The sequence below is a fragment of the Puma concolor genome, chromosome C1, assembly GCF_028749965.1.
Source record: "Puma concolor isolate L17-30 chromosome C1, mPumCon1.1.hap2, whole genome shotgun sequence".
NCBI lineage: Eukaryota > Metazoa > Chordata > Mammalia > Carnivora > Felidae > Puma > Puma concolor.
Genome location: NC_141674.1, coordinates 145,818,382 through 145,839,629, shown reverse-complemented (window position 1 = coordinate 145,839,629; position 21,248 = coordinate 145,818,382). Strand labels below are relative to the sequence as shown.

The 21,248-nt window shown below is 41.7% G+C and overlaps 1 protein-coding gene across 1 annotated transcript in view; it reads right to left on the bottom strand.

Annotated features, from left to right (window-relative positions):
- Window positions 1–3,126, bottom strand: part of KCNJ3 (potassium inwardly rectifying channel subfamily J member 3) — a 154,102-nt gene extending 150,976 nt beyond the window's left edge. The window contains exon 1 of the mRNA XM_025928991.2: window positions 2,094–3,126. Within this exon, the coding sequence (XP_025784776.2) occupies window positions 2,094–2,795 (702 nt within the window). The 5' untranslated portion in view covers window positions 2,796–3,126. The remainder of the gene's footprint in view (window positions 1–2,093) is intronic.
- Between the last annotated feature and the right edge of the window lie 18,122 nt (window positions 3,127–21,248).

The following is a 21,248-nucleotide window of genomic DNA, read 5'->3' as shown; positions in this document are numbered from 1 at the left end:
TGTGGTACATAACCTTTGCGTAAAAATTACCAGTGTCCTGAACCACTTTTAGACTGGATACTTCAGATTCATTGTACCTTTGTAAAAACAAAACAAAACAAAACACACACAAACACACAAACAACAACAAAAAACTGATACATAGATTAATTCTAATTATTCTCGCTTTGTTAAAATTTCATAAAGCCTAGAAACATCTAAAATATGTTGCCTCCAAAGACACTTGTTTTAATAAATGATTTTATATATTTGAAAAACTAAAGAACAGCAATAAGTGACCTTTAAAGCCTAATTTTACATTTCTAATATCCAATCAATATGGCAAACTATTCTTCAGTAAGAATCTCAAAGTGTCACATAAACATGAATTCCTTGACAGAGAAGTTTGCACTATATGAATAAGGTTTTCCTGTCTTCCAGGTAGCTTACCTAAAGAGAGAGATTATACATCTTGATCTATTCATACAAACAGGCACATGCAAATAACATCACTGCAATAAACATGTCTACAACACAACTGCTTAGCCTAATCCACACAACTGACTTTAATACAACATGCTAAGTTATACAAAAGTATGCAGTTCACTGAAGCTAATGCAAAGAACATGCTTTCAAATTATCGATTCAGTTATCTTAATGAATAGGCACATCAAAACAAAGTTGAAAGTTTGCCACTAATCTGTGCAGAAGTTAGTATTTGTTACTGTCCATGGCATAGTAAATACATGTAATGATGTGGACTGACTGGACAACTGAGCTATGTTAACTCTAACACTTTACTGAGCAACATGATGAAAAGTAATTAGGGTTAAGATCTTATAAATAAATAATGAAAATGACACAAGAGCCAAACTTTTTAAAAGCACTTTTAACTACAATGTAAGTTGAGGCTGTTTAAAACAATACACTTGCAGGGTGGAATTGAAATTTCAAAGGCAAAATTTCAACTTAAAGATTTACCAGATTTCATTTTATTAATGCTAAATTCTGAATCTGGCTATTGTTCTCTATGCAATCTTAGACAACTTTTTAAGATTTTATTTGAAGTCATCTTTTTCAATTTATGAACATTTGAAAACTACCTAAGGCAAATACCTCAAAAAGTTGAATTGGAAAAAAAAAAAAAATTGTTGAATTAAATGACACATGGAGAGAGAACTGAGCTTTTTATTCCTCATTCCCAGGCTCTAATTGGGTGAGTGATTAGGGTGGGCTTCTCGTTTGTACTGGTGCCCTCTAAGGACTAGATGGACTTTGCTTTAATAAACACTCCATGTGCAATCTGTTCTAGCATTTACACTACTGATGGTAAGAAGCAATCTTCTTTAATGGATGCTGAAAAGCTTCAAGTGAAATCTGTAATTGACAAAGGTTTCACAGAAACGGGCAATTAAGAATAAAATTAAGGAGACGCTCTACAGGAAAAGCACTCAAGCTTTCACAGAATACTACTACTCCAGGAAAATATTTAGTAAAAATAAAAATATAAAAGGACCAAGTATTGTTTCTTCCACATTATTAACTACTTCTGAGGTCACTGCACTTGTTAAAAAGATGACCACAGAGTTAATGTTAGCCTAAAGAAATAATCCACCTGCTAATACTCTTAGGAGGAAAAAGAAGAAAAAGTAAAGAAAAGCCTTAAGTGAAAGTTAAGGCAAGTTCAAAACCGATTTCTTCAAAATAAAAGCTGCTCGGTTTTAGTACCTCAAGATTGGTGGAGTGGTGTATTGACAACAAATCAAAAACTCTTTAAAGAGCGCAGCAGTAAGGGTAGGGAGAACAAGGCACTCTAGCTCAAGGCTCCAGGAACCAACACCACTGCGTAAGTGTTACTAATCCAGAAAGTGATAAAAACACATCCGAATTATTAATATAAGTAAGAGCACGAGAGTGAATGGCAAAGGAACAGAAGTCAGCTATGCTCTTATTGCCCAACCCTCCACCTCTTGCCTTTCCCCCACCCCGCGCCCTCTAGGAGGTTTACCTGTGTGATAGGTTAGACTAAAAGTCTGGGGATAGTTCTCAGGTGAGCCAATCTCCGCCTTTGAGGGTTGGCGGGAGCCTGGTGAGAAGGGGCGGGTAACACTTACTTTGAGCAGCTTACAGCGGATCTGCGCGGAGACCATGTGGCTGTTGCGCAGGTTGCCCACCCGGAACATGAGCGTGAGTTTTCCGTCCCTCATGGAGATCACCGCGTGCTCGCTAAACATCAGGGTCTCCGCGCGCTTCTTGGGCTGGGACATCTTGATGAACATGCAGCCGATGAGGAAGGCGTCCACGATGGAGCCCAGAATGGACTGGAAGAGGAAGAGGATGATGCCCTCGGGGCACTTGTCGGTGATGTAGCGGTAGCCATAGCCGATGGTAGCCTCGGTCTCGATGAAGAAGAGGAAGGCGGAGGGGAAGTTGTAGACATTGGCCACGCAGGGCGTGTAGTTGCCGACGTGGGCTTTGTTCAGGTCGCCCCGAGTGTAGGCGATCACCCACCACATGGACGCCATGAAGAGCCAGGCCACGGTGTAGGTAAGGATGAAGATGAAGAGGTTCCAGCGCCACTTGAGGTCCACCAGGGTGGTGAAGAGGTCCGAGAGGTAGCGGCTCGTCTCGCTGCCCAGGTTGCCGTGCTGCACATTGCACCGGCCGTTCTTGTCCACGAACCGCTGCCGCTTCTTCTTGGGCACAAGCTGCTGCTGCGGGCCCTGGCCCGGCCCCTGGGGCTGCAAGCCCGACCCGCTGGACGAGGTGGTCACTACCTGGTAATCGTCCCCAAATTTCCTTCGGAGTGCAGACATAATACGGAGGGGCGAGCCAGATTCAAACGCGAAGCGAAGGCGCAGGGGCCGAGCGCTGCAAACCAGCACCAATGAGGAGGTGGGGGCGGGGGAGAATGGGGGGACAAAAGCGAGCGCGCCAGGGGTGGGGGGCGCACCCGGCCGGGAGCTGCGCTCTCTGCCCCCTGCGGACTCCTCTCCTCCCCTGGGACAGAGGCTTTCTCAACAAGCTGAGTCTTAAAACAAAAAAAGTGTTCTCGCGCACTCAAGGCAGGAGGGATGCAGGGACCAGGAACCCAAGCGCAATTTTGCCTCCAAGGTTTTCGAGGCTTCTCTTTTTTTCCCCCACCATCGGCATCCCGGGCCACCTCTTGCCTTGCCACAGCCCTCCTCTGCGGCAGCACTCCCAAACTGACTTTTAAAATTAATGAGTTGACCGGCGAGTCCCACCCCACCTGCCAACTCGCCAGGCTGCCGAAACTGCGCTACCTGCTCGGACCAGACCCTCCCCCCCTCCCCGCCGCTACCCGATCGCCCGCCCCCCGGAACAGCTCCCGGCTCCCCCCCTCCCGGCACTCCCGCCTCCTATCTTTTGGCCAAAATCCCGCCCAGAGGCATGTCTGCCGGGCACTGGTGCAACACCCCCCACCCACGCCCTCCGGGCTCTGAGTCCCCCGCGCCGGACTCCAGAGACGCTCCCGCCTGGCGTCCGCGGGCCGCAGAGTTTCCGCGGGCGCCCCCAGGGCCCTCCGACGGACTCTCAAAGGCCCCCAGGCCGCCCCCGCGCACAGCCGAGACACGGCGGTGCGCGAAACCCGAGCACTCACCCACCGGGAGGGGGCAGGAGGCGGCGCAGCGGGCGGCAGCGGCAGCCTGGCCTCGCGCTCGGCGCTCACGGCTGTTTTCCTCGCCCCCACTTTTCCTGGTGTACCACGGTGGGCACCGATGCAGGTCCCCCAAGCTCCGCACCTCCCTGAGGGCACCACGCTGCCCCCACCAGCAGGATCCTGGAGCGCCCGCACGGACTGACTTGGGCGCGGGACTTGAGGGTTCCTTGGCGCTGTGCACTCTTAGCAGGCGACGGCGGTGCTGCCGTAAGGGGTTCGAGCCTCGAGCTGCTGGTCAGACTTTCAGGTTAAATACGAGCGCCGCTTCGGCTTTTCTTCTGCTTCACGGTGCCTTCCTTTGCCTCTCCCCTCCTCGGTCCCCCTCTCCCTGTCCGCGCCTCGGTGGCTCCGGGTGGAAAATGCAAGGCGCGAGCAGGGGCGGCGGGAGAGCGGTGTATGCGCCGGTGCGTGTGATCAGCTGCAGAGCCGCGCTAGCCCCGCCTGTCCCTGCCTTCCCCCGCTGTTCCACCAGCCTGAATTGCACCTCCGCGCCTCAGTTGAGCCCGCAGTGTCTGACAGCTCAGGAAAAAGCGAACCCCTCCAATGAGGAGCAACCAAATCCGCTCCCAAACGCCAGCCAACTCTCCTTCCTCGCCCCCACCCCCACCCCGCATCAAGTCCGAAAGCCCCCAGCCAGCGGCAAATGCTGCACTCTCGAAGAAGTAACAATAGTGGCTGTAACTAGGACGCTCATTTAAACCGATGCGTGGATTTGGAGACGCACCATAAACAGAGAACCCAACTGGCTTCACGACAAGCCTGTTCAGAACTCAGAGTTGCAAGTAGCAGAGGGGGCCTTAGGACGGGGACAGAAAGGTAGGGAGACACTAATAGGACGACTCACAGTCCTCCCTGAAAATGGCTCTATTAGAAATGCTTGCTTAGTATGTCTACAGTTAACGTGTGGCTGCAATGGAGGGAAGAAAGCCGGATTGTAAAGGGCCAGGCCTGGCAGTTAACTTAACGGAGAGGCAAAGTGAGGAAATAGTTAATATAGCGCCCATGTTATTCACCACATTTCATGTTTGTTTTAAAATGTCATTACATCTTATGACATATTCTATTCAGCCCAGATACATAAAATTGATTTTGTTGGAAAATCATCAAATCATGGTTTATAAAAGCAAAGGGATGCTGTAAGACTCCCATGCAAATGAAAATTAGTACATAACCATTCGACCAGTTCTCTGCCAATAGGTACTCCCTTCTACCTCTAGCCCTAAACCCTAGTGCTGGTAAGCCTTGCACCTTGTCAGCCATAAGTAGAGGACTCTCATTGTCCTTTGGTCTTTCACTGTCATTTGTCATCTATCCCGAGTTACAGAGTGTTCTCCTGCAGGCTCCCTGATAAGAGGTCAGTAACTCTGTTATTCTTTAGGATTACATAAGAAGGGACAGTGACACTGTGGGACGTGGAAACTGCTGTGGGTCTGCAATCATAAGACCTGATTTGAATCCTGGCCTTGCCATTTACAAACTGTGTGACCTTGAGCAAGTAGCTAAACATCACTGAGACTCAATCTTCTGCTCTGGAAAAACTGGGGGTGTTAACATTTTCCCAATGTTGGTATGAAAAAAAAAAATAAACTATGCTTGCTGTGAAGGATGTTAGATACTGGGCTATAAAGTGGCAACAAGGCCAAGAGTTTAGGAATGAGTTTTGGGGGTTGGCCCCTTGCTGTTACTAACACATATATTCTTTTCTCACTTCTGACTACACTCTCCCTAAGACACTATGCCCTTGCCAGGCTGACACCTTCAACTCCTGAAACCCACAAGGGTACAATCCCCATGCTTGCACCTTTGCCCTGTCTGTTCCCTCCTCCTGGAGTGTTCTTGCCCTGCTGTTCCATGTTGCTGGATCCTTCATTCATTCAGCTTTCAGCCTGAATGTATCCTCCTCAGGGAGATCTTGGCTACCTCTCAGGTACCCCCATCACACCAGCTTGGTTCATCTTCATTTTACTTGTTTGTATTTTCCCAGCCACTGTCTTCTTCGGTTGTCTGTTTCTCTCCCTGCTCCATCGCGGTCCTGGCATGTAAACTCTATAGGAGCAAGAATTCTGTCTGTCTTGTTCACTGCTATGTCCCCGACACCCAGGACACCCCCGGTCGCATACTACGGCCACCAAAATATTTGTTGGATCAACAACATGTACCAATCTGCATCACTACAAACTCCACATACATTGAAACTCTGAGTAATACAGAACTAAAAGTCATCGCTAAATCAATTATATGACTTAATTAAAAGAATGTGTCCATTTTTAAAAAGTAATAGGTTCTGTGCTTGTTAGCTTTGGAACTGATATTCAATGAGCTGCCAAATCCCTTTGATTTTACCGCTGCAATAACTCTCATGATCTCCCCTCTCTTCAAAAAATGCTACTTTTTTCAAATCCCCATTTCATTTTAAGCCCCAAATCAAATTATTTTCTTGCCTTCAGTCTTTTACTCCTTCAAACTGTCCTAGATAATGTTACCAGATCTATGTCCTTAGAACCATAAGCGTAGCAGTGGAATGGAAACCAAAGAGTTCTCTGACTATTTCATTTCCAAACTTTTATGCATTCTCACTTTTCAAAAAACACTTCTCTATGAAAAACCTTTGCCATTTTCCAACAACCAAATTTATAAACAAATAACTTTATACTTCAAGAGACATGGTCTAGTCTAATCCTCTCCTTTAACAAAGAAGCAAATTGAAGCTATAAAGAGAAAATAAGTTGCTCAATGTCACAGAGTTCATGAGTGGAATCCTTGATTCCACTCCAGAATCTGGGTACTTTGCTATCCCTTACGAGATGCCTAGAAAGGAGTGTAGGATTCCTGCTTCACAGCCAGGGTCTTCTTCCACTATGTCATGCTTCTCCTATAGGTTGAGATCAAAGGTCCTCCAAAATATGGCCTACTCTGTCTTTTCAAAATTATCTCCTACCTTCCCTTTAGTGTGGGCTCTGCTCCAGCCAACCTCGACTCTTAGCAGTTCCCCAAACATACTCTATGTTAACTTCATTTGCTCAACTACATTCTTGTCACATAAGTATCCTTTTTTCTATCCCTGTAGAGTCCAAATCACCATCACTAGTGTGTAGGGAATGGATGGATTTCTTAAGCTTTTACTTCAAGTGCCACTTCCTCCATGAAGCTGTATTTTATTCTGCCAGTAACAGTAATCTATCTCGTCTCTGAACTCCCATTCCCCTAGATTGGCATTGTGGCATTTATTTCCGTACAGTCTACTCTTTATTTGAGTTCCAAATTCACCAAAATTTCCTCTATGAAATGGCAAGAACAGAGTGTCCACCTCTTAATATTTTGATACACCCAGTACTCCAGGTCTCCAGTTTTTCCTTGCTCATGGTAAATAATTAATAAAATTTTAGAGAGAACTGAAATTTGTTTAGCCCACTTTAATGTGTCAGTCAATGTGCTTGGAACTTCATAGTTTGTATTTATGTAGCTAGAACGATGGTAGAGTAGGGATTCCAAAATGTGCCCATTTCTGCTATTTTCAAGGTCCTTACCCTCTTAGAGAAACAGTACTGCCTGATAAGTTATATATTTTTCAGGAGCCCATCATGTCACACTTTAAATGTGACTGAGCCTTTAACCTGTTTGTGACATTGAGGCCAACTCCTTGAAAATGTTTAAAGATGAACCAAACTCTTCTTCCCCTGTCAGGACAGCTGCTTCCATGATGACGTTCTGGAGGGCAGCCAGCCCCACTGTGCTGAGGCCAGGCGGGATGTGTGGGGAATAGATGACAGAAGGCCACCTAATCAGGTGCTGTCTGATGAACTGAAGTAGAAATGCTGTAAACAGAACGGGTCAAAGGAAGGAGAGGCTCACAATTTTAGCCAAGGCCACAAAGCCAGAAAAATCTGGAAAATATGACTATGGAATACACGATCATTTGGAGTCTCACATTTAAAGATAGAGTGATAGATTACAAACAGACTACCATATAGTTCTTGGGGGGCGGGGAGGGGGGAAGGGGAGCCAAAGCTATATTTAACAACAAACTCGATTAAAAACAAGCTAGATACTTAATCTGCCCAGAAAGTACCTCTGGCAATATCTTATTTTCTGTGTCCAAAATTGGTAATATCATGAATAACTAGAACTTCAAAAATGAAGGATATGATTTTGTGTCTTAATACTAAAAAGGCATGACTTTGCACATGCAACTCACCCTATTATGTAACTGAACAGTGTAGGGAAGAGTATATTTAATGTAAAAGAAAAAAAAAAAAACCTGCCCCTGAGAAGTCCAAATTCTAAAAATTACTTAATCGGCCAACTGTGAAAAAAGGGAGGCTTTGAACATCTCCGTATACCTGGCGTCTGTCTTCTCACCATTCATTTATTGCCACTGTGACTCCCACCATGGGATAGTCTCATGGCCAGAGACATTAATTATACTCAGGTGAAAATGACATTATATTTCATATTCCTTTACTCCTAATCCTCTCGTTCTCCAAAGTACAATGAAGACATGGGCAGGCCTGGGGATCTGAAGTGTTTATGCTTCAAAAGGTGACACATTCCATTGCCACCATAAGTTCTGCTATATCTGGGAAGAGGTCACCCTTTGAAATTCTATATGCAATTTTTGGCAATAGAATGGTGTTACTTTTTTTTTTTTTAACCCTCCTAAAAAAAGAATACTGAAGTTATTTTCTCTCTTGCCAAAAAGAGGAGAAAAAAATGAAAAGAAGAAATCAGTTGGAGATTTGATTGCGCAGACTTGGGAAAGAGGCACTGCCATACCATGGCGCATGACTCATCTAGCCCTTAATCTTGGCTCCAAACCCTGGCCTCTGCCTGAGGATTCAGAGAAAGGCAAAACGCCATTGTCACTTGGAAGCCATTTGTTTAACAAGGTTTTCCCGATTTAAATCCTCTTTTTACTCCAGCGCTGTACATGGGAGTACTCTGGTTTATGAAAGAATAAGGACTTTTAAACGATCCTTCCAGAACTCAACGTTTACTAAAAATAATAATAATAATTGTTTTCTCAGACCCAAGTGTTTGTTGGCAGAGCACTAAGGGAAAAATAACAATTTCCTGTCCTTATCCATGTCAGTCGAGGTGCTATTTCTAAGGATTTCTTCCCTAAGAACATCAATGAAGTCCCAGATATCAAAATATGTACAAGAACGTTGCTTAGTTTAATATTGAACATGCACAAACCGTGTGCCTAGCACTATGCCAAGGGATGTACAGACCAGAAATTAGGACAATATGATTCCAACAAAATATATTAACAGCAACAACAACAATAAGAAGAATACAGCATGGTAAGTGCCTGAAGGAAGGGGATTGCTTTAACATTCAGAGAAACAATTCTTTTAAGGAAATACTGCTTCAACTAATGTGAATTCTCCAAACCTACTAAACTGGAGTCGCTTACATTTTGTTGAGCATTACATTACCTGTGTCCAAGTGACTTTATTTTAGAAATCTGCTGATTTTTGTTAATGACAAGACTTCTAAGAGGAAAGATTTCAACGTAATTGGAATAAGAGAAGAAATAATTTGCACTCATTTCATAGAACCTTACAAACATGGATTAAAATACTGGAAGAAAAAAAAATGCAACCAGTAGCATTTTGGGGTTGGAAGAGTAGATCTTTCACCCTAACTTCCTGAGTTGCTGTATACAGAAAAGATTGGAATTGTTTTCCAAGATGGGAAAATAAAAATGCAAATTTTCTAATTTTATTTTTAAATGTTAACAAAGATTGACAGATTGTGTCAATACAGTTTATCTTGGAAGTAGATACTTACACAAAGCTAGGAGGGCAAAAGTTTTCTTAGGAGGTAACACGCACTTAAGACAAAAGAGAAGGAACAAGATGAAGCCGAAAGAACCCATAGACTGTGATGCTGATCTAATACCAATGATAGGAAAGGTGGGAGGAGCCAGAATTGGGTACACAGATGCTCTGACTATGATGCAAGTTTGATAAAGTCTTAGCCAACCCAATGGGGAGCTCCAGAAAGTCGCCCGTTGGAATAGTACCATATTGAACAGGGTTGGCCCTATCCTAATGGACCCACTGAGCTGGCATTGGCTGGAGGCTACTCCCAAAAGGAGAGGATTCCTGCTGAGTGCTACACCAGATTGGGAAAGGCACTGTAGCTGGAGGCTAGCGGCTACAGGCACTGCTTCCAGCGGAAAGGCAAGTTCTTCTTGAAGGGAGATCAAGCAGCACACCTCTGTGGCTGCCAGTCAGAGCAGAAAGGTGGAATTTATCAGTGTCTTTCTAAAAGTTTTGTTAAACAAATATCCAGAAATACTGATATAGTCTAACCAACTGATGGAGAAGGTATGCATAAACCTTCAGTTTTGTCTGAATTACATGAATCTGGTAGAACCACAAGTCTCTTATTTTGGGTGGGAGAGGTAATAGCTAATGGCCATGTTGATCTTAGCTTTGACTATAGTCTGCTAGAGGGTAGGAATATACATACATATATATATACTTCTTGACAACACCAATGAATGACAAGGCTGCCTCTATGGCTCAGAAACGTTGCATTCCAGTTGTGAGAGGTAACACAGATGAAGGAAATTGTAGACAATAGACTTCATTTACATTGTGCCATTCAATTAGATATGTTATCAGTAGCCAAAACAGTAAATACTACTATAGTTCTCCTGAAAGAAAAACATATATACCTTTTAGAATCCTCCAGTACTGAGGCAGTATTAAGACTGCATGAAGGAGAGGGAGAGTCAGGAGTAATGGAGCAGTTGGGCCACAGGACAAGATAGGAAAATAAAGGAAAGGGCACAAAAACCATGATGACAAAGGGAATGGTGAAGAGAACTCAAACATTTCACAATATGTAACCCAGGCTAGAAAGGAAGGATGAAGGATGAACAGAATTTTCTGAAATCAGATTGCCCTGTTTATAGTTTCTAGCTATGCATTAGATTTGCCTTGGGACTCCACCCAGATCATTATATCAGATTCTGTGGGTATAAAACCCAGGCATCAGTATTTTTTAAAAAGGCCCTTTAGTGATTATGACAGGATTGGGAAACCTTGATCTGTGTGAACTCCTGCTTGTTAGTAGAGGAGCTTTCCTGGGAAAGGTCACACACGGACATCCTCTTCCCTTCCCTCCCCACTCCTGAGAGCGTTCATCCTTTGGCAACAGAGAGACACTAGGGATTAATGACCCATGCTCCCCTGGACTCTCACATCACTGGAGTCCAACACGTGTGGATCTAAATCCAAGGTACGGGAGGCTCTTCCCCTCATTGGAAAAGCACATGGGCAAAGCAGGACACAAGGTGGCTTGACTGCAGTTTAATCCAACCCTTCCAATTACAATCATAAATAATGAACATGAATGGAAGAATATGGGGCCTCTGATGTCTAAATGGAAGAATATGGGGCCTCAGAAAATTTTTAAGTTTTTTTTATGGATAATGTTTCTATTGCTTTCTGTGGATGCAGATACAAGTTGTAGGAAGTCTGTCTTTACCATCTCTCTTCACTACTAGATATCATACTGTCCTGAATTTAAAAAGGTAAAAAGAAAGGGAGGGAGGAAGAAAGAAAGGGAAGAAGAAAGAAAAAGATGAAAGAGTGCAAAAATTAAAATTCTCACAAAGATGACCGATAAACCAACGGAAGAGCACTGGCAAAACTGGCCACACTGGCAGATGGCCAAGCTAGGATGGGCAGACCTGGCCATTTGCTTTCCATTATACAATTATGTGGTGAGGGTGGGGTGAAGAAATTACTGAAATAAAAACGATAAGCACTAGAAACTAGGATATCATTTTTATACGTGTTTATTTCTAGATTTCCTCCCAGTGTTTACTCCGGGAAAACTCTCACAATTTTTTTATTTAGCTTTACCTTCCGGGAAAAATAACTGCTTGGAGTTCACCCAGTAAAATGACAATGTAAACTCACCCACGTTAGTGATTACCCAGTAGCCCACAGATAAGCTTCCTGTTGCCCATGAGATAATGGAGGAGGCCCTGGGGATTAGTTTAGGGGTGGAGTAGGAGTGCATTAAACTCTCCACTTCCTGGTCATGTGGTTCCCTCCTCCAGCTTACAAAGTAGGTGCTTAAAGCAATTCAAATTTTCAGTTGAGTAAGTAGCAATTGTTTGAAACTGATCTCAATGTAAAACTTCAGAAAGTAAATATTATATCTAATTCATTTATAGGGAGCTTTGACCTATTTATTATGAACCCACAGATAATAATACCACGGCTCTAGAAATTGGGGTAACAATTAAATGTAATGATTCTCTACAGCCACTCTTTTTCCTTGCCTCACTTTATTAATTGGAAAGCCTATTCTCCAAACAGAACTGAGATGATTGACATTTTTTTTTTTTAATTAGCGAATTTCTCTGTTCGAGAGAGTGGATGGGTGTTAGCACTCTTTTCTGCACATAACATAAAGAAGATGCTTGCTGTTCAACATTTACATATCAGTATTGTTTTTGTTTCGCATCAAGTTTCATTTTGCATCGAGATTAAAAAAGAAAAAAAAAACATGCTGTGAAATGACCAAATCATGTAATGATTTTCTATACCTGTGGAAAGTTCTTTCAGTGAGTTCTTTTTAATAAAATCAAAGACTAAAGATGTAACAATTAGAAAAGGGGAGAGAAAGAAGAAAGATGTAAAAGTGGGGGGGTGGTCAGAGCCCCGTCCCAGTTCTCAGTAACGTGCATATTCTTTTTTTGCATTCTGTGAGGCTGGAGTTGCTGTTGATGAAATGTCCTCACATATTCTGTCAATGTCAGAATGCAAACATCACTAAACAAACCCTTGTGTCAGAATGTCACGTAGTGATTATTTATGCTTCTTCACAACACCAATGAATGACAAGGCTGCCTCTATGCCTGAGAAAGGTTGCATACCAATTGCAAAAAGTAATGTAGATGAAGGACAATGTAGACATCACAATTCATTGAAACTGTGCCATTAAATTAGGTATGTTATCAGTAGCCACACAGTAAATACTACTATACTTCTCCTGAAAGAAAAATATTGACTAACAACTAACTGCAAATTATTTAGTAATTAGCATGTCTTTTTGAATCTCTGTTATCAAGTAGATAGTCATACTGAAAGAGAAGTGTCATTTATTTTTTCTTCTTTATTTGCTCACGGTTTCAAAATGTTCCTTCTTCTGGAATTGAATTTGGAGTCCACATCTTTAGAGGAGGCTGCAATTACTAATGGAGTTTGGATAACTGAGAAAACCCAAATAACACAATGATAAAGTCTTTGCAGTACAAACACAAGGTGAGTAAAATATTCAAGCCCTTGATTGTTCCTGAATCCCATATTGTCTCCTGTTTCAACGTTGAGTACTCAGTAAGGCATGGCATCAGTCATTGGGACCAAAACATATATTGTGAAAATATTTCATCAAATAAATCAGTAAAATTATAAGGTTATTACAAATCTGTTATCACACATTTTAAATATTAGAGAATAATTAAAAGATACCACTTTATTAGGGATAACATTCTACTAACATACCACTCTGTTAATCATACTGACACATAGCAGGCTTAAAACACAATTCAAAGTCATCTAAATCACCATAACTTTTAGGATCTTAGCTAAAACCTCTGATGCCAGCACAGAATTGTTGGCTTATGAATCCTTGCTTCGAAGTTTCTAGATTTGTGATCTTAAGTAATTTACTAACCTCCCTGGGCTTGGCTTTTCTCACTGCTAAAATGAGATAGAAATAGCTTCTACCATTTGACGTAGTTTGATGTGAGAATTCGATGAGAGAACCTACAAAAATCACAGAGCCTAATATCCCACACAAGGTATTTTCAAGTTCAGTGAAAAACAAATAAATTCAAAAATTATGTTTAAATGAACAAATCTACATGGAGAACTTCTAATTTGCTATTAGCCCACAAATGCTTTTATAACTACAGACATGTAATGAAATGAAAGAAATAATTTAAAGGATTTCTCATGTTTCCACCTTTTTTTACATTGTAGGTTCGTAAGTTACATACGCCGTTTCTTTAACTCAACTCAACCGAATTGAGTATGCTTGCTTTTATTCCCTACATTTCTCCATTGTCTTGCTCCTCTCTTAATGTTGGCTATATCTGAAGTGACCCAACATTGGTTCTGGTCTATTCATGGTCTAATTAGTACCTTCTGTTACTCAGGATACCTTTGCCTATCAATAGAGAAGAAATCCACTTACCATTCCAACCCATCCCACCCCCCCCCCCCCCAAGTGCTTGCCTTTATATAAGAAAAAAAAATTGGCTTCTTGGCAGTCCAACAAAAAAGATAGCCCCTACCCATTCTCAGCAACAACAAAACTACTACTAGGAACAAAGCAAAACAAAACCTTTCTTATTTTTTTCTGTAATAAAATAGTGAAAGATACATTCACCAAAACACTTCTTATGAAGTGAAAGTGTTTGAGCTGATTCTGTGAGTGGTTGGGACTATTTCAGTATAAGAACTCAAGAATCCTTGTTAGTACTAGGAAGGAGGAAGAAAGACAAGAGGAAGAAAGAAAAGAGTCAAAGTGGCATTAGTGCTGGGATGGGAGGTCTGACACTCCGGGAGGTGAACCATCCCCATGATAGTCATTTGCAAAGTTCATCAGTCTGATGATTATTTTTGAATAATAAAGTGTTCCAGGCCAATGAAGTGCCTGAAATCCACACTCACCTTGATTCAAGGCAAAGCCACAGTGGTTCTCACAGGTGTGAGATCTGAGAGACAAGATAGGCAGGAAGAAATAGCCCCTAAAAATGGAGAAATCTCTTGGAGGCCTTTGCCCTGGATAAGGCCATCAGGTTCAACTCAGTTGGACTAGTTTTGTGAGGCACAATGGGGCTCAAGGTGATCCTTGCCTTATTCTTGATTTTGTTTTGGGGGTTTATTTTAAAATACTTTCCTAAGTCAAAGAGATGGTCCAGCCTGGGAGGCTCAGTAGGTTAAACATCCAACCTTTGCCTTCAGCTCAGGTCATGATGTCACAGCTCTGGGGATTAAGCCCTGCTTCTGGCTCTGCACCGACAGTGTGGACCCTGCCTGGGAATCTCTCTTTCCCTCTCTCTCTGACCCTCCCCTGCGCTCTCTCTCTCTCTCTCTCTCAGAATAAATGAATAAACATTTAAAAAAAGAGAAAGAGATGGTCCAATCAGCTTTTTCACCAGTAAACATTCCTTGTGTTTTGTGTGGGTTACAAAATGATACAACTGAAAAAAGAGCAGTTTGAAATTCAGAGATAAGGGTGGGACAGGCCATTAAAGTAACTGTGTAAATAACTATCTAGAACCACTAGTATAGTGTTTCATATGGTGGCTTTAGAAAATAAACCCACCTAACATAATAATGCACATTTAAATTGGTGCTATTTAAAGGCAAAATAGCTGTACTAAAGAAAGTGTCACTGATACTTCAATTTTGCATGCCTTTCAAACAGTATGAAAAGCGGTAACTTCAGGGGATGTTCAAATAAAAGCAAAAATTGCAGCAATGATATATATATATTTATTTATCATTTATATATGTATAATTTATATATAATTTATATGTGTATAATTTTGTATATATAATTTATATATATATACATATATATATATTATTTTCTGAGAAACACCTTAATGCACACATTCTAAAGCAAGAGGATTTCATTTTCAAAACAAGAGGACTTTTATGTAATAAATTAATTTTGTGCAACCATTATGATGGGAGTGTGAGAGAAAAATTTGCATTGAAAGTGTGTTTTCCAAAATTGCATATTATTCACCATCTATGTGCATGAAAATATGATTGGCCGCACTAATACCAGAGTTATGGTAATAGTTTCCAGGGCTAAGTAACTCATGACCCTAAGCACCTTCTAGTACTGTGATTAAAGGTAGGGGCAAATAAGATTCTTACAACTTCTTAAGAAAACTTATGAAGTAGGAAAAATAAAACAGATAAAAGCAGACCTACCCCTGTTGAAGCTGGGTTGGGGCACAGAACCCTACCAGCTTAGATCTTCCTTTCTCATGATGGTCCCCAGGAAAGCTGAAAAACTGAACGGCTCTGAGGGGCATAGTCTATCCTCCATGACTCTCTGGAATTAATAGATGAAATAGAAGGGAGGTGCAGTAAGGGAGAGATGCCAACTTCATCCCAAACTGTGTCCACCTCTGAGATTCTCTGACATTTGGATGAATGATAAGGCCAACCTGATGAATATGAATTCTTTGAGGGACTTGAAAGCCTCATGAAAGACACTCATTCCTTTGAAGAGAAGAACTGGTAACAAAGCCTTAGTCACAGAGGGATGATCAATTCTACCATAGTTTACGTGTCACGCAGAATGTCTCTCAGGACACCTGGATGACTCAGTCGGTTAAGCATCCGACTCTTGATTTCAGCTCAGGACTTGATCTCAGGGTTGGTTAGGTTGAACTCCATGTCTGCACTGTCAGCACAGAGCCTGCTTGGGCTCTCTCTCTACCTCTCTCTCTGCCCCTCCCCTACACTCTTTCTCTCTCTCTCCCCCTTCTCAAAATAAATAAATGAACATTAAAAAAAAGAATGTCTCTCATCCAGGTACAAGCAGTCTAATATGATGCATGAATATTACAAATTTACAGGTGTGAAAAATAGTCAATGGAATTCTTAATAAAGAAAGAGTAATCTGTTTCATTAAGAATTATGTGGGGAAAACTATAAAGTATAAGCAACATATTTTGCCACCCTTGTGAAAAAATATTAACACTATAGGAGAGAGTTGTTTTGAAGAAGCTTGGTTTCCAAGCATCACGTTATCCAAAGAATGCCTGGCCTAACTGGGAGGGAGTGGATTTGACCCCAGTTTCTGAATACAGGTAGGGATGTCACATTAACAGTAATGAGTGACCATCAGAAGATTTCCCTAAAATTGTGATGGATGGTAGAAGTTGCATTAATTGCAAAAGAAAATGCTAGGAGGGGACACTTGGGTGGCTCAGTTCATTAAGCGTCTGACTTTGGCCCAGGTCACAATCTCACAGTTCTCGAGTTCAAGCCCTGCGTCGGGCCCTGTGCTGACAGCTCAGAGTCTGGACCCTGCTTTGGATTCTGTGTCTTCCTCACCTCTCTGCCCCTGCCCCACTCACACTCTGTCTCTCTCTCCCTCTCAAAAATAAATAAACATTTAAAAAAAGAAGAAGAAGATGCTAGGATCAAGTGATAATGAAAAAGAGGATAACCACAAGAATGGGACTGTATACACTTTACTCTTTCAAGTTTTAAGAAAATCACTGGTCAAATTCCTTGACCAGAATATTCCAATCATTTCACATTGTGCTAAGTAGATATCTATGGCCCCCTGAGACTCACATGTTGTAGGTACCCTTCCAGCCTAGATGGCTTACAAAAGATTGGCTGTGTGGGTCCCCTCCCTATTTCTTCTTTAGTGTGAGAAGCTGGTGCTACACTACAAGATAAATTAAAACAGGAAGTTACTATAGAATCACTGAGGATAACATTGCTTAGGAGAGTAATCCATCTTAGAATCACTGAGAGTTGCTTTCCTTAAGTACAGTAGGAAGCCATAGACTTAATTTGGTAAAGGCTGTAGCCCCATGTGGATGACAATAAAGCAATAGTAGCCATGTGTTCTATGTTCATGAAGTGACAGGGAGTCTGCCCTGACCCAGTGCTCATGAGACTAGATTTATCTTCCTGGAGAGAGAGCCATATATATGATAAGAAAATTCTCATCACCAGATCTAGAGCTTTGGATAGAGAAAACAGTCTCTTAGTTGTGTTCCAGATACAACTATCAGGTTCTGGTTAAGGCAGTGCCTCTCCTTGAGCCACACCATTCCCCTCTTCAGATCCAATGTGTCCCCACTGCTGCCATCCACCATAGCCCATACCTCACTATCTCATATTCATGAGGTGACAGAGAAGTAAAAGGACTTGAACCTCAGGGGCATTAGCCTCTTTGGTTGAAGATTTTCTCCCTTTTAAAAAAAATTAATGTTGATTTATTTTTGAAAGAGAGAGAGACAGACAGAGCACAAGCAGGGGTGGGGCAGAAAGAGAGGGAGACACAGAATCTGAAGCAGGCTCCAGCCTCTGAGCAGTCAGCACAGAGCCTGATGTGGGGATCAAACTCTTGAACTATGAGATCATGACCTGAGCTGAAGTCAGAGGCTTAACTAACTGAGCCACCCAGGTGCCCCAGAAGATTGTCTCTTTTAAAGAGGTTTTGAATATTCTTTTTGGGAACCCTCAGAATTTCCCTGTTAGTGTCCTCCAATTGTAGATGGCCCAACCATGCTGGCTGCCCGTAACTCCTCCCTCACTTTCCCACCTTTGGGAGTACATCTCCTGTCTTCTTTGCTTTTCTAGCAAAAGCACCCTTGGGAGTTTCTACAAAATGGCTCAGCCAGCTCCAATCTCCACGGACACTTTGCCCCACCAAGCACAGCTTGCTCACAGTGAAAGCTCTCTTATCTGGCTGCCTTGGCTGGTACACCCAGGCATAGCTCATCATTATACTTTCTAGGTGTGAAAGTTCCAGTGTTCTTGTTCCAGTGTTCCTCACCCCAGGGAATCCATGGCAAGCTTCCCAAAATATTCTCTTGAAATTCCTTCCATCTGGTTTTATCTTCCTCTTTTCCTCGTGGGCAATTGTGAAGAGGACACATAGTAATCTGTCAACTCTTTACAAAGCAATTCTCATTACAGCCTTTTAAACCCCAAATAATTTTTCGTTTTCTCACAACCAACTGGAAATGGCTAGTGGAATAGAATTAGCTATAAACCGCTTTCATAATATTTGAGCATGTCTCAAAGAGCTCTGGCACTTTATTTTAGAAAGGTAAGGACTTGCCAGCTATTGTGTTGTTCATAACTTCTGAGGCCTGTGATGGATGAAACAATGCAACAACATTGATCACATTACACATGGATTGCATTACACAGTGATCACATTGTATATGGATAACATTATGCATTGATGGAAATAAATAAGAACAGTTTGAAAATAAAGAATAATGTGGAGAGAATCGACAAATCTCATATTAAAATGTGTTATGTGACCATAATAAGTAAGCTAAAGAGACATCAACTAGACGTGTGATATACCCAGAGTCCCTCTTAATACCCTATTATATTGTGAAAGAATTCCAAACCCAAGAAGCAAGAATGGGCTCTTAATAGATGTTGTTATTGTTGAGTAATGTCTTAGCTTTGGATCCATGGAAAGTAGATCCTGAGGCAAAGGCTAATAGGATACTCTTTTATCAGGGAGACTAATCCCAGACAGAAAGAATAAAGAAAAGGAGAATGAAGTAAGAAAAGGAGAAAGCCAATAGAAAGTGCAAGAATTGTATTGATTGGCTGACTACTCCAACTCTGAGACCATTTTCTAAGAGACAGTGTAGACTATTGCTTCTTATGACACATCATCTGAGGTCAAAGGCAAAAAAAAAAATTGATCTTTAGATTTCCCCTCTCCCATCTGTCATTGGTTAGTCAAGGATGTGCCCCAAGGATATTTGTTCTAGTTACAACACACACACACACACACACACACACACACACACACACACACACACCACAGTATTTACACCTATTTCCTCATTGAAGAGGAACTGTTGCCTTTCACTCCTTTGTATCTGTAAGGAAGCCTGTTAGGGCAGGGACCGGGAGGTCTGTGTGGTGAAGTAGGTTCACCAGTTAGTCCTGGCAACAGTCACAGGGCTGGAGCAAGTGAATCAGATGACACAGAGGAGTTGAGATGGAACCATTTTGAAGTGGTGAACATATGAGATGGATAAATTATCTTCTGGGTGGAGGAGGGGCATCAACTTAAATCTAAATGCCACATTTAATCATAAAATGAATTCCATTAGATTGAATAATTAAATATAGAAAATAAAACTATCAAATAGAAAACAATGTCAGTGCATATTTAGCACATCTAGAGAAGAGTTTCTAAGCACACCAGCAGTGGAGGAGACTGCAAAGGAGAAGAAAATGATAAGGGAAATTAAAACTCTGTGCAGCACTGAGGGATACATGGATGCATTTCTTGAAACTCCTTCCTTCCGTCTTGTTCTCCTTGAATGTTTTCTAATTGCATTCTCTTGGTCTTCACCAAAGGCTCTCTCTCATTAGTTCATATTATACACATCACTCTTAGCCAGATTCCTGTCTTCTTTCTGTTTCCTCTTTATTCGATGTGCTTTCTGAATGTTCTCACCCACAGTCCTAACTTCAGTTATCTATAGGTTGATAACTTGCAAGTAAATTTGTCAACCCTGATCTTTTTTGAGTTTCATCCAGAATGGATGTGCATGTTGCTCCCTTCCAGGCATAACAAACTTCGTGGGTTCAAGTCTGAAATCAATACCCCCTTTCCTTCCTCTCTGTCCTGAGATGTTATTAGAATTACCACCCATGCCATGTCCTAAGGTACAAATCTTAAGGCAATCTTTGTCACCTTTCCATCTCCCTTCCGTCCCCATATTCAAATGTCAGCTTCTCCCGTCAGTTATTCTCTGAATGTCTCTCAAATCTGGCCTGTATTCTTCAATTCCACTGCAACTGCCTTAGTTCAGAAACTCAGGATCACTCAGCTGAAATATTGTCATAGCTTCCCATCTGTTCTTTCTCTCACCAGGCTCTTCGTACTACACCCCTCCACCATAGTCCTACCAAATGATCTTTCTGAAAGTATTTTTAATTGATCATGTCTCTATCTTGCTTTAAAACCTCTTCTTGTTCCCCACTTTTCACAGAAGGATTGTGCTTATTCAAAACCATATATATTTTTTTTTACACCTCAAGTTTACCAAGAAGACAAAATAGATCCCTTGACCCCTTGTAACACTCATTTTGGGTCTCTATTAAATATCTAGGTCATAGTTTTGCAATTTATCCACTTATGTGTCTGAAAATTCCAAACCATGCCTTTCCTTATATCAGAAGCTCTATATTCTTCATTTTTGTATGTCCCAAAGCATAATACACTGCCTAGAACAGAGAAGGATCTCAAAAATGGTTGTTATTGAATGAATAATTAAAGACAGAAATTGCTAAATTAGCATCTTCCAAAATATGCTCCAGAAAAATGTTAAATAATGTCATATAAAAACATGTTTTTTAAATTTTTTTTACATTTATTTATTTTTGATAGACAGAGAGAGACAGAGCACAAGTGGGAGAAGGGCAGAGAGAGAAGGAGACACAGAATCTGAAGCAGGCTCCAGGCTCCAAGCTGTCAACACAGAGCCCGACGCGGAGCTCAAACTCACAAACCGCGAGATCATGACCTGAGGTGAAGTCGGACGCCCAACCAACTGAGCCACCCAGGTGCCCTTAAAAACATGTTTTTTTTTATATAAGCCAGTGGGCACATTTTATGAAAACAAATGGAACAATTTCTTTAAACTAGAGAACTTCTTGGAAGCATTAATAGTCCTTAATGCTTATCATGACTCTTAAAAAATCAATGCAGTATAAAACATTCACTGAGCTTTTTGACTTGTGAACCAAATTTTAAAATGAGTACTGCCCTAAGGAAATGATCTTGGAAATACTTCTAT